We start from the raw sequence: 15,725 nt of genomic DNA, 5'->3' as shown, positions 1-15,725 counted from the left end.
ATACTGAATATTCTATGAACAGGAAGAAGTTGATTACAACCTGGAAGTTATGTCTAATCCTGTCTAAATGATGATCACGCCGATAAGTCTGGACAAAAGTGGCTTGATAGACTGTTTTCCCAACCTCCGTTCTTGCCAATTTTATTTTAAGAATATCTTTTCCCTTTCTCTATTTAGTCATAAACACAGGTTCCTCCTTTATAAGGCAAATGTTCAGGGTTACGGACAGAAGAGGAAATTCCTTTTAAAACAGCTTTGTGGTAGTACTCTTGCCTCTTACATGAAATGAATCTTTTGAACAACAAAGCAGAACAGATGGGAAATAACACCATCAGGACGTAGCTCTGTAGTTTGATGTAATTTTAAATCCAGTCTCTTCCACTGGAGATGTTGTTAATGGCTTGTGTGCTCATTTCCCACCCTTGCTGTTACTTATAATGGGAAACACCATTATAAGTCTTCCACATACCCACAGCAATAGTCACTTGTTCGGTCTTTGATATGTTTTGGGTCAATAGAATACTTGTAGCATGGCTTTGGTGACAGGAACGGTGTCTGAGGGGTAACGATGCTCAGGTGGGAAAGATTTCTATTAAAGAAAATACTGCCATCAAGCCAGAGATGATTCCAAAGTATTCATTTGGTTTAATGAACTCCAAGGATTGGAATGACTGGACCCATGGACAGACAAACTCTGTTGCATGTGCTAACACAAAGGGGCTGGGTGGGCACAGAGTAGGCATCTTTACTAAGCTCATTCATTCTTGGTTATTTGCAGGTCAGGGTAATGAGAACCTCTTGCACAGGTTAAGGTTAAACACACTGTTTCCCTCTGACTTTAAAGTTAGCCTTAGCATTCTGTTGATAAATATTGATAGTGTAAAGCTCAAATTCCAGATTAAAACACACACACACACACACACACACACACACACACAAAACTTTTTACCTAGAAAGAAATGGTTATAGAGCATTTCAGGGTAATTTCAACTCTTACACACATTCCAAACACACACACACACACACACACACACCTCTCTCTCTCTCTCTCTCTCTCTCTCTCTCTCTCTCTCTCTCACAGGTTTTAGAAGCAATAAAATATTTTATTGAGCTAAAGTCATGGCTATTTCATTTCATTATGAGTAGGATACTTTACAAATAAAATAAATCATTGGCAAATAAAATGCTGCACTTTAATGATCTGAAAACATAACATCTTTTTAAACAGTCACTAGGTATTTTGCCAGTCTCACCAATTACTTGTCACACTCTGACTGGAAAGTCTGAACCATTCTGTACATTTATTAACTCAGCCAGGGAACTGTTTTTAAAAATTTATGAGAATGCTTGTGGTCAAATTCCTTCCTTGTCTTTACATATGACTAAGTGGAGGGAATGCTTTTCAATCAGTTGCTGGTACAAGCACCTGTCTTGTATTTTGCACAGTAACTATAACTATGACACTAATTGGCTTGCATCTTAACACCTTCTTGGTCATACTGCCTGAATCTGTCCAGTCTTGAAATAGGGCACTTTGTGATCACATGTTAAAATGAACTATTATAGACCAGATGGCATTATTGGGTGGTCATGCTAGGGGGAAAACAACCCAAAAGACTGCAGTGCAAGTTTTAATTTTAGATAGGAAAACAGAGTTCATTTCAGTCTGTGGTGCAGACTACTATGCATCATTTGCACTTCTAAGAATAGTTAGCATTCACCTTGAGGCAGGGATCCTTAAAAGTGGGGTTGGTACCCCAGCAGCTACGCAAGATGATCCATTAGAGAAAAAGTGATTTACTTTAATGTATACATATTTTCTACTAAAGAAGAATGAAATTAAACTTTGAAAATATTTAATTTATGTAAATTAATGCTGATTACCACTTAATTCCACATGTCACATGTCACTCAAAGTCTACTGAGAGAAGATTATGAGTTCCATCTTTTAAAAGGATTGGCAGAGCTTCTCATTCATTTTCTTGCAGAATTTACATGTATTTACTCATGGGTGAACATAAGCAACTTAAGAGTGCTAAGAAATATATTACTTTACTTGAAAAGAAATTTGAAAATGTTAACGTTTCTCCTGGTTCTAAGATGAACTGTTAATGTGTTAACAATCTAGCCAACCACGGCAAAATGTCTGTCTTGGTGAAATAATCAACAAAACCCTTAACATATGGATTTACATGCACTCTTTATGAATGAGCAACATGACCTCATGGACAACTGTGACTTGTGTTATTAGCTAAGGAAGGAACAAAGTCATCATCTCTAGCAATACTAGAGATGTATGTGCTTTTCTGATTTCTCCCATGATGTTTATACTCAAGCTAAAGTTTAATGATAAATCTTTAAAAGTTATAGTTGAAAAAAATTTCATTTCATTTAGTAGCCAATGACCTAAGGGCACACTGAAAACATGTTCTTGCCAAAAATGACCAAAAGAATTCTTGAAAAAAAAAATAGGGTGGGTCAAACTAAAAATACATTGTTTGATAGTGAACACTGCTAGAACTGCAGAGTAAAAATTCTAACACTGTTAGAACTACAGAGTAAAGATCTGAATAAGTATGTTTTGTAACAAACTATGTGTGAGTAGAAGGTTTGGAATATACAGTTAAATGGAAGTACAAATGTTTCTAATAGGTCTCAGCTTAAAGTATTTGCTAAATTTTTTTTCAATAATGGAATATGAATGATTACCTTTTTCCTTTCATTATGAGCCACCAAAGGAAAGAAAAACCAATGAGCTGATATTTTCAACAGTGAATGGCTCCTTTAATAAAAATAATATTTTTTGGAACAATTATAAATTTAACCACAGAAAGAACTTTAGGCCAAGTTTATGGAGATAACATTGCAAAATTAATATTATGAGCTATTTGAGCAAAGAAGTTAAAGGGAAAAGTGCACAAAATGCTTGAGGATGACATTGATATTCTAGTACTTTAATTAAAAAATCCCCAAATAAAATATAGAGAATTCTTCACAATATTTGAAATAAGATAGTGACTGTAAAAAACATTTGTGACCATTCAGAGGTTCACTGGTTATATCACAGCAAAGAATTTGAACCTGAGAATGATTTACTCACTTTTCTTTTACAAAAAGCAAATAATTCAAATTTGCTGACATTTCTGTGATGATAAGCAGCTCTATTATGCTACGGGGCATACATATTTAAAATGCTACATAATATATTTTACCAAGATAATGAGTGAGCAATTAGCTGCTTTATAAAATAAACAACAAGTTGGGTTAGGTATAAAGCATTTTGAAAATATTTTGGAAATGTGTGCATTATTATATGAATTTATGTTAGAAAATGAGGTGCATGTATCACCTATTCAGAATCCCATAAGCAAAATTTTAAAATTGTGAATTTTTTTGTCCTTTGGTCAATGTACCTTTACTTTGTTTATTAGTGGTGCTGAGAATTGAATCCAGGGTCTCACACATGGTAGGCAAGAGCTCTACCACTGAACCACAAGCCCAGTCCCATGAATATAGTTTATTTTTAAATTTTATTTGTTCTTTTTAGTTATACATGACAGTAGAATATATTTTGACATATTATACATACATGGAGTATAACTTCCCATTCTTGTGGTTGTACATGATGTGTAGTTACACTGGTGATGTATTTATATAGGAACCTGGGAAACTGTCCAAATTCATTCTACTGTCTTTCCTATTCCTTCCTTTTGTCTAATCCAATGAACTTCTTTTCCTGAATATAGTTTCTAACATGCTAAATTACAAAAAAAAGAATAGTTAAAATAACTTCAAACATATGTGTCCAAAATAAAAAATGCAGTTTGACTTAGTAAAAAAAGTTTCATTTTGTCCCTTCGAAGTTCAATGTCTTTTTCTATGTTGATGGTCTTTAAAATCACATACAGAAATAAACTGAAATTTGAGTCAGTGTGCTATCTCTTGTTAAATCTAGCTTTATTTTATGTGTTTAGATCATGCTGTAAATGGTATTATTGCCTTTAAATTATTACATGTTCATTGCTAGTATAAAGAAATACAATTTAAAACATATTTTATTATAGCTTTTTCCTTAAGAATATTAATGTAAGATCTGTAAAGACAGCAAAAAGGTTTTTTGGCATTACTAAAAGATAAAATAAACTCAAGTTTAAAAATAGACATTTTCCATGTTTGGTTTACAGTATTACATATAAATGATGTGAAATAGTGGTTCTTGACTGGTGTGGTTTTGCTTTCCAGGGGACATTTAGCAGTGTCTAGAGATGATTCTTGGCTGTCACAACTGGGGAAGGTACTACTGGCATTTTATATTTCAGATGTCTAGAATGTATAATCAAAAATACTTTACTTGTGTGTATTCAATTTAAAAAGTGTGTAGACCACAGTAAGTTATGGTTTCTGAGAAGCTGAATAATCAGTTGAGATGCTGTTGTCTGGTATTTGTCTCTATTCATGAAAACATTTTTATTCAAAATTCCCCTCATTTTTGTCCCTGAGAATTATAGATCAATGGTTGATGGAAAGAATTCTCAGTGTTAAAGACCACGTTCATATATTATCTTTAGAGCTGATTTGTTGTTGTTTTAAAGAACCAAAATGTTTAAAACAAACTCAAGGTTTCACAAGGTTATACAAACTGACAAAGTTCAAGAAATTTAATATTAAGTTACATACAGGAAAATGAAGTTCATGAAACTAATTATCTATTAGATGTAGACAGAAAAAGACTGAATTTAGGAACACAGTTAAAGATTTTGTTATTGGGTTCCTTGTCCCTATTTTGGTCAGTCTTCACAAAGATGCTGTGAAGATAAACACAATATTAGTATTTCTAAATCACATTTTTTTCCTCCAGAATAAACTATTAAATTAAAAAATTAGTAGATTCAACAATTTCGAATTTTTATTTTTGTTTTTGCTACCAGGTATTGAACTACTCAGGGGCACTTGCCCATCTGAGCCACAGCCCCAACCCTTTTTTGTATTTTATTTAGAGACCAGGTGTCACTGAGTTGCTTAGCAGCTCACTGTTGCTGAGGCTGGTTTTGAACTCTTGATCCTCCTGTCTTAGTGTCCTGAACTGCTGGGATTACAGGCATGCATCACTCCACCCAGCTTTAACAATTTCAGTTTTTAATATTACTAGATATAATTCATCTTCCTTTATCTTCAGTGCATTTTTTGGATTAAAAGTTCCTCTTACGTGATATTCGATCAAATGTCTGTTTCCTTTCTGAAATGTCTAGATTCAGATGAATCACAAATCATGATTTTGGACTATTGATTTATGGCTAAAATTAAAAAGACAATGGGCATTTAAATGCAGAAACACACACACACACACATACACACACATACACACACCCTCTTGGACTGACTAATCGATGCAAAGAAGATAGTTTTCCAAACATGTTCTTAAAACTGAGAAAAAGTTTCTATCAAAAGAGAAAAAATTAATGGCCTAAAACTCCATTATTTGCAGCTTAAGTTGGGAAAATGTCATTTGTAATGTCTATATTAATAGTATTCGATTTACTGTTATTTTAGTTAATACTAAAGAGCATGAAGAAGGTTACGATTATGAAAATAAAAAGAACATTAAGAGTCATTGATGGAATTGGTTTTTCATTTTTTTTATAAGTATTTTTTAGTTGTCAATGGACCTTTATTTTATTTATTCATAGGTGGTGCTGAGGATCAAACCAGTGCTCACACATGCTAGGCAAGTGCTCTACCACTGAGCAACCACCCCAGTCTGGTTTTTCTTTTCTTTTTTATTTCTTCTAATTATTTACACATGACAGGATGCTTTTCAAGTCATTGTATACAAATGCATCACAACTTCTCTTTTCTCTGGCTGTACTTTTCCAAAAACTTTTAAGTTCCAGGAAAAACAATATTTTTTTAAAAAAACTGGAGGTAGGGGCAGCGGGTGGAACTGGTTTTTCAGTGGAAATGGGATTTATATGGATACATGTACATACATCTGTGAATATCGATCTATCCTTATAGATATGTAGATAGATATATCTATAAAGAGTCATCTTAAGATTTTTTACAATCTATGCATATTTAATTTCCATTGTTGTGTATAATTTTGCCCATTAAAACCATACTTCTTCAGGAAAGCTACTGAACATGCCACTATGCTTAAGAGAACAATAATCATGATCGATATAGACGTGGGGGAGTCAGCGGAACTCACTCCTTAGTAGATGACTTCTACTTAACAGTCTGACAACAAAATGAAAGGTTACTTATTACAGAATATGGTATTTCTCATAAATAGAGAAAAATAACAAAATCCCATAAATGTAAATATGTGAATGGCAAGTCCAGTCAATAAAATAACATCAAGTATGGGCTTTCAAATGCTAAGATTAGAGTTGCTAACTTTTAGTAATTTGGGGGACAGGGGAGTAGAGAGGAAGCATTTTTTTCTTCTTCTTTTTGGTTTACAGTTAAATGCTGCAGGAGCAAAATCATCACCAATTGTTATTTTCTTGCCTTTATTCTATTTTTTATACAGTTAACAAAACAGTACATTCTAAACAATTCTTTCTGTTCTTTTGGGATGAGCATTTTTCCCCCTTCTTTTGAGGGTTTTTAAAAAAATATTGTTTTAGGAGGATCAAAACATCCATTGAAGGAGAAGGTCAAAGTTGAGAGCTCTCAAACTCAGTGATAAGGATTACAACATTCATCAGAGGCAAGCTTCAGAAGAAAGAATAAATCAAAGTGCACTAAGCCTAATAAATCATAAAACTGGTTCATAAGAGAACAGAGACAGTAGAAATTAATTTTTGATAGAGACCCATATTTCCCAAACATTTTTTTTTCAAATTCATTTACTGTATTAAATCAGTTTGGAAATTCTCTCTCTCTCTTTCTCTCTCTCTCTCTCTCTCTCTCTCTCTCTCTCTCTCTCTCTCTCTCTCTCTCTGTCTCTCTCTCTCTCTCTCTCTTTCTCTCTCCCCCCCCCAACTTTAGAAAGAAGGACATTGATATTTTGGTATTACAAGGCTGATGATTTTTATTTGTTATTGGTATCTGGTGGTTCAAAAGAACCACTTTAGGTTTTCCACTTAAAGTGACTTCATTGTTCAAGGTGTATTTTGATATACTTTAGAGAAATTGCTTTATCTTATCTCATTATCTTCAGAAACAAAACAACCTAAAGCACTTGTTATTCTTGCTGCTTTTAGATCTCATTCTCTGGTTTGAAGTTCTTCATATAAGCCTTGATAAAATATTTGTTTTCTGTCATTTCATCTGTAGGAACAAAATGCAAATTTCAAATGAAAAAAGTTTTGGTTTTCTGGAAAAAAAGTTTTCCAGACTTACAACTATGAAACAAATAATGGTGCAGGGGGCACAGAATGAGAAGGGTTTCTTCTGCAGGAAAGTTTTTTTTTTTTAATGTTTTTATTTTTTTAAAATATAAGTGATATTTTATTGAGCCTTGTGCATGCAAGGCAAGCACTCTACCAACTGAGCTATATACCCAGCTGCAGGAAACTTTTAAGATAATTATTAGTCTGTTTCTGTAACTCTTCAGTGGTTATGATATTGGTAGCTAACAAATACTAGTTGTGTTTCCTCATCTATTAGACATATAACAAAAAAAATGCTCCACCAGGATTTAGAAGGTGAAAATGTCCATTTCTTTTTTCTAATTTCCTGTAATTGAAACTATTTGTTATAGCATAGTAACTATAAAATAGAAGTACAAAATAGGTTTGTACTAAAATGAAAACAAAAGAAACCACCAAACTGAGGGGTAAGGAGGAACTTTTTCTAAATTTACATGGAGTCCTGGCAGGTCAAAATAATCTAGTCCTATGTATTTTATGTCAGCATTCTAAAATGAAATTTTAACAGAATTCACATGGTGAATGCTGGCAAACTAAAGCTGCACAACAAGGAGGTTAAATAAATCATAAACAGAACTTTAACACAATGTAGAAAAGGCATTCATAAAAATAGCTGGCATTATTCCCAATAGACAAGAAATAACTATTGACTCCAGTTTAAACAAAATTGTGGTGTAAATACCTAAACACTCCATGGACAATTTCAGTTAATAATACAAAGACTTCCACTCCTGTTAAAAAACAATAAAAGTGACATTCTTTGTATTAAAAAGGTCAGCCAGACATGGTGGCCTTCCAAGGTTCCACAATTGCTTCTACCCTTCCGTATCCTGGATCCTCCCCTAAACTAGTTAGGTCCCCCTGAACACACGATCCAACAGTACTACACTTTCTTCGGAGGGTTTTGCTGCTTCTGTTGTTGAAAGGTACGTTCCATCAGGTCAGGTATGGTGTGGTCATTGTGTATTGTTAGTCTTTAGTGCCCAGCTTAATGCTTGACATGAGTGAATGAATGAATGAGTTCATGTTTTATGTCTCTTAATACCTGTCCTGGTTTGTGAGGTTTGACACTCATTTTGTCAAAGAAGAATGCTTTAGAAAATGTTATAATGTGATAGTTTAATATCAAAAAGTATAAGAGAAAGATGAAATGAATAAAAAATGATGGCCTGCACAGTATTATTAGCAGTGCTTTCGTGTTCTCTAGTGGCTTTCTTAGAATAGTTCCAAGAACTTCAAACATGCCTTTAATCCTCGTGTTATCTCTGTGATACGTGAAGCATTTTCAATATCACCATATAACAGCTCAAGAGGTCATCAGGTCCAAAAGGCAGAAGTCCAGAAATGTTTTCCATTTGACTAAATGTTTGTGTCTAGTTTTGGCCTTCGCTCATTTTCACTTGATGTAATCGAAGATGGCTTTGCTCAAGGGCACCTTTTAAAATTTTTATCTGTATAGCTCTCAGTTGCTATTGTCTGGAGTTAAAAATGGCTTGTGCTTTCTTTTTGAATCTTCACATTTCAGGAAGGGATATTTAATGCCATGGGAGTTTAACATGAATATTAATTTATGGCTCTTCTCTTTAGTCTCACTTGGAGACCAGGTGAGAGCCTTTTAATAGAAATTCTTCATGATACCATTAAAATTAAAGATACCATGCATGATAATGAATTTCTAAGTACTGAGAAAACACAATTTTACTCAGGAATTATTATTGGATGCATCTCAGTAAAGGAAATTGACTATGCAACTGTATGCTCCTACCCAGTGAGTGCAGGTGCGGTGTGCACTATACACCTCCACAGACGCCATTCACATCTACCATACACTTGAACTCTTGAAACACAGAAATAGCAACGTGCCCTTCTGTACCTTCCATGCAGATCGGAGAAGTGTGTCTCCCTGGATTTATCAGGATTCTTCAGATTTTTGGTAAATATATAAATTACAGAATGTTACAGAAATTACTGGTATTAAATCCAAGGATATATGGCTTTAAGGGACAGGATATTTAAAAATGAAAAAATTAAGTTGATTTCACCCATGAATCAAATATGACACTTGAGTGAAGAGAAACCCCATAGTATGTTCCTTTTTCTCCTTAACAATAAATTTCACTTTTTAGGAGTCTTAGCTTTGTCTGTAGTAAGGCTCCAACTGTGCAATAAAATCTCAACCCCACATTTATTAAGAATTTGATAAGTTAATGCATTTCACAATAAGTACTTTTTTGTTTGTTTTTCTTTGTAAGATAAATTCTGAGTAAAATATCCTTGGGCTTGTTTTTCTACCCTAAATGAAGGTTTTAGTTATGTTAAAGAACAACTTGCAAACTGATACAGAGAATGAGAGACATTATTCACGTCTAGTAAATCTTCAGAAATGTGAAAAGGAATGGAAAATAAGTCAGTGAGGATCCTTCTGGATCCATGGAGGGTTGCCTTAAATGGCCCATTTAGTCTTGCCTTGTTCTAATAGTGCTTTAGGAAAGTTGCTTTTTTAATTTCCAGGGCCCTGGTGGTAGACTTTCGAGGTAGCTCTCCTGCTTGCCTCCTTTGGTGGACCCTGCAGCTCAGCATTATGAAGTCAGCCCGTGGCCAGGGGAGGGAGGGTATTGTTGCTACTTGGGCTTCTCTTATCACTGGTGGAACGGGCATGTTGTCAAGAGTCACTGAAGAGCCCTTTTTTCTGTAGCAGCTGAGCAGACTAGATGCAAGGGTCCTGCCAAGCACACTTCTGCCCAGGCCATATTTTTAAATTCAGGAACATGGAAAGATCCCTCTTGGGGAAAGGTGTAAGGAGACAAACCAATTGCCACTTCCGAGGGGGGAAAACTGGATCCCTTTGTGCTCTTATCTTCATCCGCTTCCAACTGTCCTGATTTGTGGCTGCTGGGTTCCAGAGGAGGTAAAAAGGAGAGGAGAAAAGGAAGGATTTAAGTGCTTGCATTTTTGAGTGACAATAGATGGGTCACTCATTTGGTCACAGCAGTGAGATGACTTTTGATAACAGCCGTGGTTCATGACTGGGGGTTAGAATTGTCATCCTTAAGGATAGTGCCCAACCCCTTGTAATAATTTGCCTATTTTCATGCCCAACTTTAGAAAGGCCTATAGCCTATTCCCCAATATGCCCACCAGAAGGGCCACCAAAGTCCCTGAGCTGGCGGGCAGGGCCCTGGTGTGCAGTCCACTGGTGCAGCAGCAGCCTCCTCCCCCTGGGTGCTCTCATCCACAGAAAGCCTTCCTAGATGATTTTTCTAACTATACCTTCTTCCTGTTCACTGTGTCACAGTGAACCCTCTGCCTGCCACTTTCCTCCGATTGCTTTCCTACTCCAGATGGTGCCTGAGACCCAGCATCCTTTCCTTGCCAGGCTTCCAAAGCCCTCACACTCTGGTACCAAGTCAGTTTAGTAACAATCGCAATGACAAAGTTAACAACAACAATTTGTATTCTCAGTTATAAATTATTTGCAGAGGATCTCATTTGATGCTTAAACTTAGGAAGGGTCAAAATGTAAAGATTATTCCCATTTGATAGAGGCTTACACTGAACTTGAGAAAGTCAATGTGATTCGCTCTTAGGAGCCTAGCTGCCAGGAGGAAAAAGCAGTCCTAAGGTCCAGTTCTGAATTCCAAACCCACTGTTCTGGCGACTGCTTCTTTTCATGATGCACTCTGCTCCAAATGGGTCAAGTCCATCTTCACTTCCACCACCAGTCACTCTCCTATCCAATGATCACGTTCTTATGCCGACTTTACCCCCAACCCTTCAACCCACTGAACTCATACGTTGTTATGGCTTGGATGTGAGGTATCCCCCAAAAACTCACGTGTGAGACAATGCAGGAAGATTCAGAGGGGAAATGATTGGGTTGTAATGAGTGAATTAACCCCTGATGGGATTAATTGAAGTGGTAGGGGGTGGCTGGAGGAGATTGGAATTAGGGCGTGACTTTGGGTATATATTTTGTATCTGGAGAGTGGAGACTGTCTCTCTCTGCTTCCTGATGATGCAAGCTGCGTCCCTCTGCCACACTCTTCTGCCATAATGTTCAGTCTCACCTCCAGCCTCGAGGAATGGAGTCAGCCTTCTATGGACTAAGATCTCTGAAACGTGAGCTCTCAAACTTTTCTCCTCTATAATTGTGCTGGTCAGATCATTTGGTCACAGCAGCAAAAAGCTGACTAAAACACGTGCTCCAAGACCTGCCTCAGGGTCTTTTCCTTGTCATTTTCCTGAGAGTTTCAGCACAGAGTTGTCTTTTCCTTCCCTGAAATAATTTTATTAGCAAAGGTTTAGACTCAGGTTTCTCAACCCCAGCATTATAGACATTTTTCATCAAATAATTCTTTGTGTGGGGGCTGTCCTGTGCATTATAGGACCATAGCAGCATCCTTGTCCTCTACCCAATAGATACCAGTAGTTCCCCAGTTGTGATAACCAAAAATGTCCTGGACATCATGAATGTCCCATGGGAAACACATTGTTCCTGGTTGAGAACCTTTGGCTTAATTTCCAGTTGAGTGATGTGGGACATGAGATTTAAGCTTTGGGGAGAGGGTTTGTATTGTGTATGCATCCTTGAAGGTGCTGTGCACACAAGACAAAATTCACTATGGGTTATGGACTCCAGACCCTGATTCCGACTTTCAAACTGGAGTCACCAATCACATCTTAACACACCTGGCTGATTCTGGACAATACAGCACAGGAATAAGAACCTAAATTATAGACTTTGAAGAAATGTGAAAAACATTGCTTGATTTTCTGTTAAGTCTCTGCCAGCATGCTCAAAAGCCACATGTCTCTAGTGGCTACCAGATGTGCTGTTTTCCCCCAAAAGGCCATGAGAGTCTTGAGATGGTAACAACCCCTATGTCCTATTAATTCTGTATTTTGAAACAAATGAAAATTGTCCTTTAAATAAATTATCCTGATTTTCCTGGGTCAAAACTTGAGTCTTCTTTGCCGCCTTTATTTCTCACTTGGAAACCATCTTAGCCCTTACATAAAATCTAGAAAACATGAAGGAAATTTCCTTTGAATTTCTATCTGTAGAGACTAAGATATATATACATGAAATAATGATGAAAAATTACTATAGAATAATTAAATAAAATGCTACCAACTGGAAAGTCTCAAAATGAAATACTTGATGGCAAAATAGCTTCTTCAACAAATAGTATTGGAAAGCCACATGCAAAACAGTGACGTTGAATGCTTACTTCAGACGAGATAAAAAAGTTAACTAAAAATGATCAAAGACCTACATTTAAGAGCTGAGACTATAACACTCCTAAGAGAATACATAGGCACAAATCTCTATAGTCCTGGATTTGACAATAGAATCCTAGATGTGGACCAAGAATGCAAGCAATAAAAGAAAGATAAACTGGACTTCATCAAAATTAAAGGGTTTTGTCTATCAAAGGCTACTCCTGAAAATGTAAAGAGGCAACCCACAAAATGTGAGAAAATATTTGCAAATCAACAGAAATTTATCCAGAGATTAACACGCAGTCTCCATACATGAAAAGATGCTCAAGGGCACTAACCATCAGTAAAATGCAAATCAAAACTGCCATGACGGGGCTGGGAGATAGCTCAGTCGGTAGAGTGCTTGCCTTGTAAGCACAAGGCCCTGGGTTCGATCCCCAGCACCCCAAAACAAAAACAAAAACAAAAAAAACCTGCCATGACTAACCACTTTGTACCCACCAGGATAGTTATAACACCCACCACCATCACAACAGCAGAGGAAAACAACCAGTGTTGGTGAGGATATAGAGAAATTAGCTCATGCACTGCTAGTGGAAATGTAAAAATGGTAAAACCTTTTAAAAACAATTTGGCAGTCTCTTAATAAGTTAAATATGTAATTATCATATAATGCAGCAATTCCACTCCTCATTTTATATATTCAAAAAAACTGAAAACGGGTGTGCAAACAAAAACTGGTGCAAAAATGTTCAAAGTAGCACTATTCACAATAGCTAAGTAGTGGAAACGTTTCAAATGCCTGTCAAAGGACGGATGGATAAATCAAATGTAGCACAACCACACAGTGGAATATTATTCATGTGTAAAAGGGAATGAAGAACTGATATTTGCAACATGCGTGAATTAAGAACCTTATGCTGCCGGGCGCAGTGGCACACATCTATAATCCCAGCAGTTCGGGAGGCTGAGGCAGAAGGATCTCAAGTTCAAATTCAGACTCAGCAAAAGTGAGGTGCTAAGCAACTCAGTGAGACCCTGTCTCTAAATAAAATGCAAAATAGGGTTGGGGATATGGCTCAGTGGTCAAGTCCCCCTGAGTTCAATCCCCAGTATTCCCCCACAAAAAAGAAACTTCTGTGTAAAAGACATTAAAGAACACAGATACAATTCTATTTATAGGAAATATCCAGAATAGGTTGAACCACAGAGACAGTGTTCTAGTCAGTTTTATTGCTGCTGTGACCAAAGAGACTTGACAAGATCAATTAGAGGAGGAAATGTTTATTTGAGGCTCACAGTTTCAAAGGTCTCAGTTCATAGACAGCTGGCTCCATTCCTTGGGGCACAAGGTAAGACAGGACACCGTAGTGGAAGAGTGTGGCAGAAGGAAGTGGCTCAGAACATGATGCTCAGGAAGCGGAGAGCTCTGTTCAAGAAGGACGAAACACATACCCTAAAGGCACACCCCCAGGGACCCACCCCCCTTCAGCCACACCCTATCTGCCTTCAGTTACCACCAAGTTAATCCCTGTCAGGGGACTGGTGCACTAATTAGGTCAAACCTCTTATAACCCAATAATTTCTTCTATAAACCTTCTTGCATTGTCTCACACACAAACTTTTGGGGGACACCTAATATTTAAACCATAACAGAAGGAAAGCAGTGTACTGGTTTCTAGGGGCTGGGAAGAGAGGGAAGTATAGAGTGACTTCTTAATGGGTATGGGGGTTTCCTTTAGGGATGACTGAAATGTTCTGGAACTAGATAATGGTGATCATTGCCCAAATTGTGAACATACTAAATGCCTCTGAATCGTACGTTTTAATGTTTAATTTACATGGTGAATTTTATGTTATGTGTATTTTACTGCAATGAAAAATGGTTGATTGTGGTTCAGAGGTAAGAAGGAGATCAGTGAGGATGGTAAGCTGAGTGGAATGGTTTGGACGACAGTTGGGTTTCAGGTAGAATGGCTGAGGAATTTCTCTTTATATGCTACAATTTTGATCTAAGCAAGAATTAATTTAAAGCATAGGATATATTTTCCTATAGGATAATTTGTTTCCTTGGAAACAAATGTTTCCAAGTTGTTAAAGATGATGATCAATAAGTGAACACATAAGACGGAACGTTATGTTCTTTGGATACTGCTATTAAATATTATTTTTTTTGTCTTTGAGTCAAATATTTTAATATTTCTTGGGCTCACTCATAGTTTGTCAATTTTTATAAAATTTGCTTTTACAAATATTGTGTTCCTGTGGAGGAGTGGGGACCCAAACAGTCAATTTGTTTTTTTAATATGCAAAGTGAATTGTCCTTATTTTAGAAATAACACATGTGCAATTTATCTTTGATTCATTATAGCATGAACGTGCAACCTGAAATACAGAGTTGAAACATGAATTGTTTGCACGGAGATCAATAGCCTTGGGAGGTGTGCCTGTGTACCCTGCAGGGAGACTCAGTGACAGCCGTGCCACCACGGTTGAGACTGTCAGCAACACAGGCTGTGGACTGAGTGATGAAACACGGCCCCACATAAGAGAGTGCCAGGTGACTGCATTTTAAACTTCACAGCGGAGATTTCTGCCAAGCTAGTGCTCAAGGTTATTCCAGAGCCCGAGAAGGTAAAGGCACTATCTTTTGAGTCTTAGATTCTTAGTCACTTTAAACTTCTTGGGTTTTTCCAGTCCTAAATTAAGGTCACCCCCTTCACAGAGTTTCCCCTACAAACTAAACAAATGCTGTTGTGTCGCCCCTTGGGTCTCTCCATGGAGGATGTTAGACACCACTGACCCAGATGATTGCTACTGCCAGGTCACCCGAATAAAGACATCTCGACAGGGAAAAGGCCTTAAAAGCTGGCTGACGACCAGAATTCTCACTCAGGGACCCATTTTACTCAATGGGAAAAACTGCTTCCAAAGTCTTGTATTGCTTAAAGTCAAGGCAAGTACTGCCAAGTTAGAAGTTCAACTTAGCTAAGAAAGAACAAAGAAGGTTGGAATTCTGATGTCTAAGAAGATCTTTGTATAATTTCCATCAGTTAATTTTTATTCTGCAACCTTTGGTGTTCATAGTACGAGCACCACAGGATATATTAAGAGTTACAATAATGG

At 36.7% G+C, this 15,725-nt stretch overlaps 1 protein-coding gene across 10 annotated transcripts in view; it reads right to left on the bottom strand.

The window, feature by feature from the left end:
* The window catches only part of Dlc1 (DLC1 Rho GTPase activating protein), a 378,868-nt gene that overhangs the window by 104,581 nt on the left and 258,562 nt on the right, over positions 1–15,725 (bottom strand). Inside the window, exon 7 of one of the 10 annotated variants that reach the window (XM_047549296.1) lies at positions 6,963–7,275. The exons of 7 other annotated variants lie outside the window; for them this stretch is intronic. Coding sequence is in view for 2 of the 3 variants with exons in the window: in XM_047549295.1 (XP_047405251.1) it covers positions 10,084–10,268 (185 nt within the window). In the remaining variant the exon portion in view is untranslated. 2 more of the 10 variants (XM_047549295.1, XM_047549298.1) reach the window with 2 other exon arrangements.

The sequence above is a fragment of the Sciurus carolinensis genome, chromosome 4, assembly GCF_902686445.1.
Source record: "Sciurus carolinensis chromosome 4, mSciCar1.2, whole genome shotgun sequence".
Classification (NCBI taxonomy): domain Eukaryota; kingdom Metazoa; phylum Chordata; class Mammalia; order Rodentia; family Sciuridae; genus Sciurus; species Sciurus carolinensis.
Note: the sequence above shows the minus strand (reverse complement) of the source record. Positions and strands in the feature narration are given on the sequence as shown.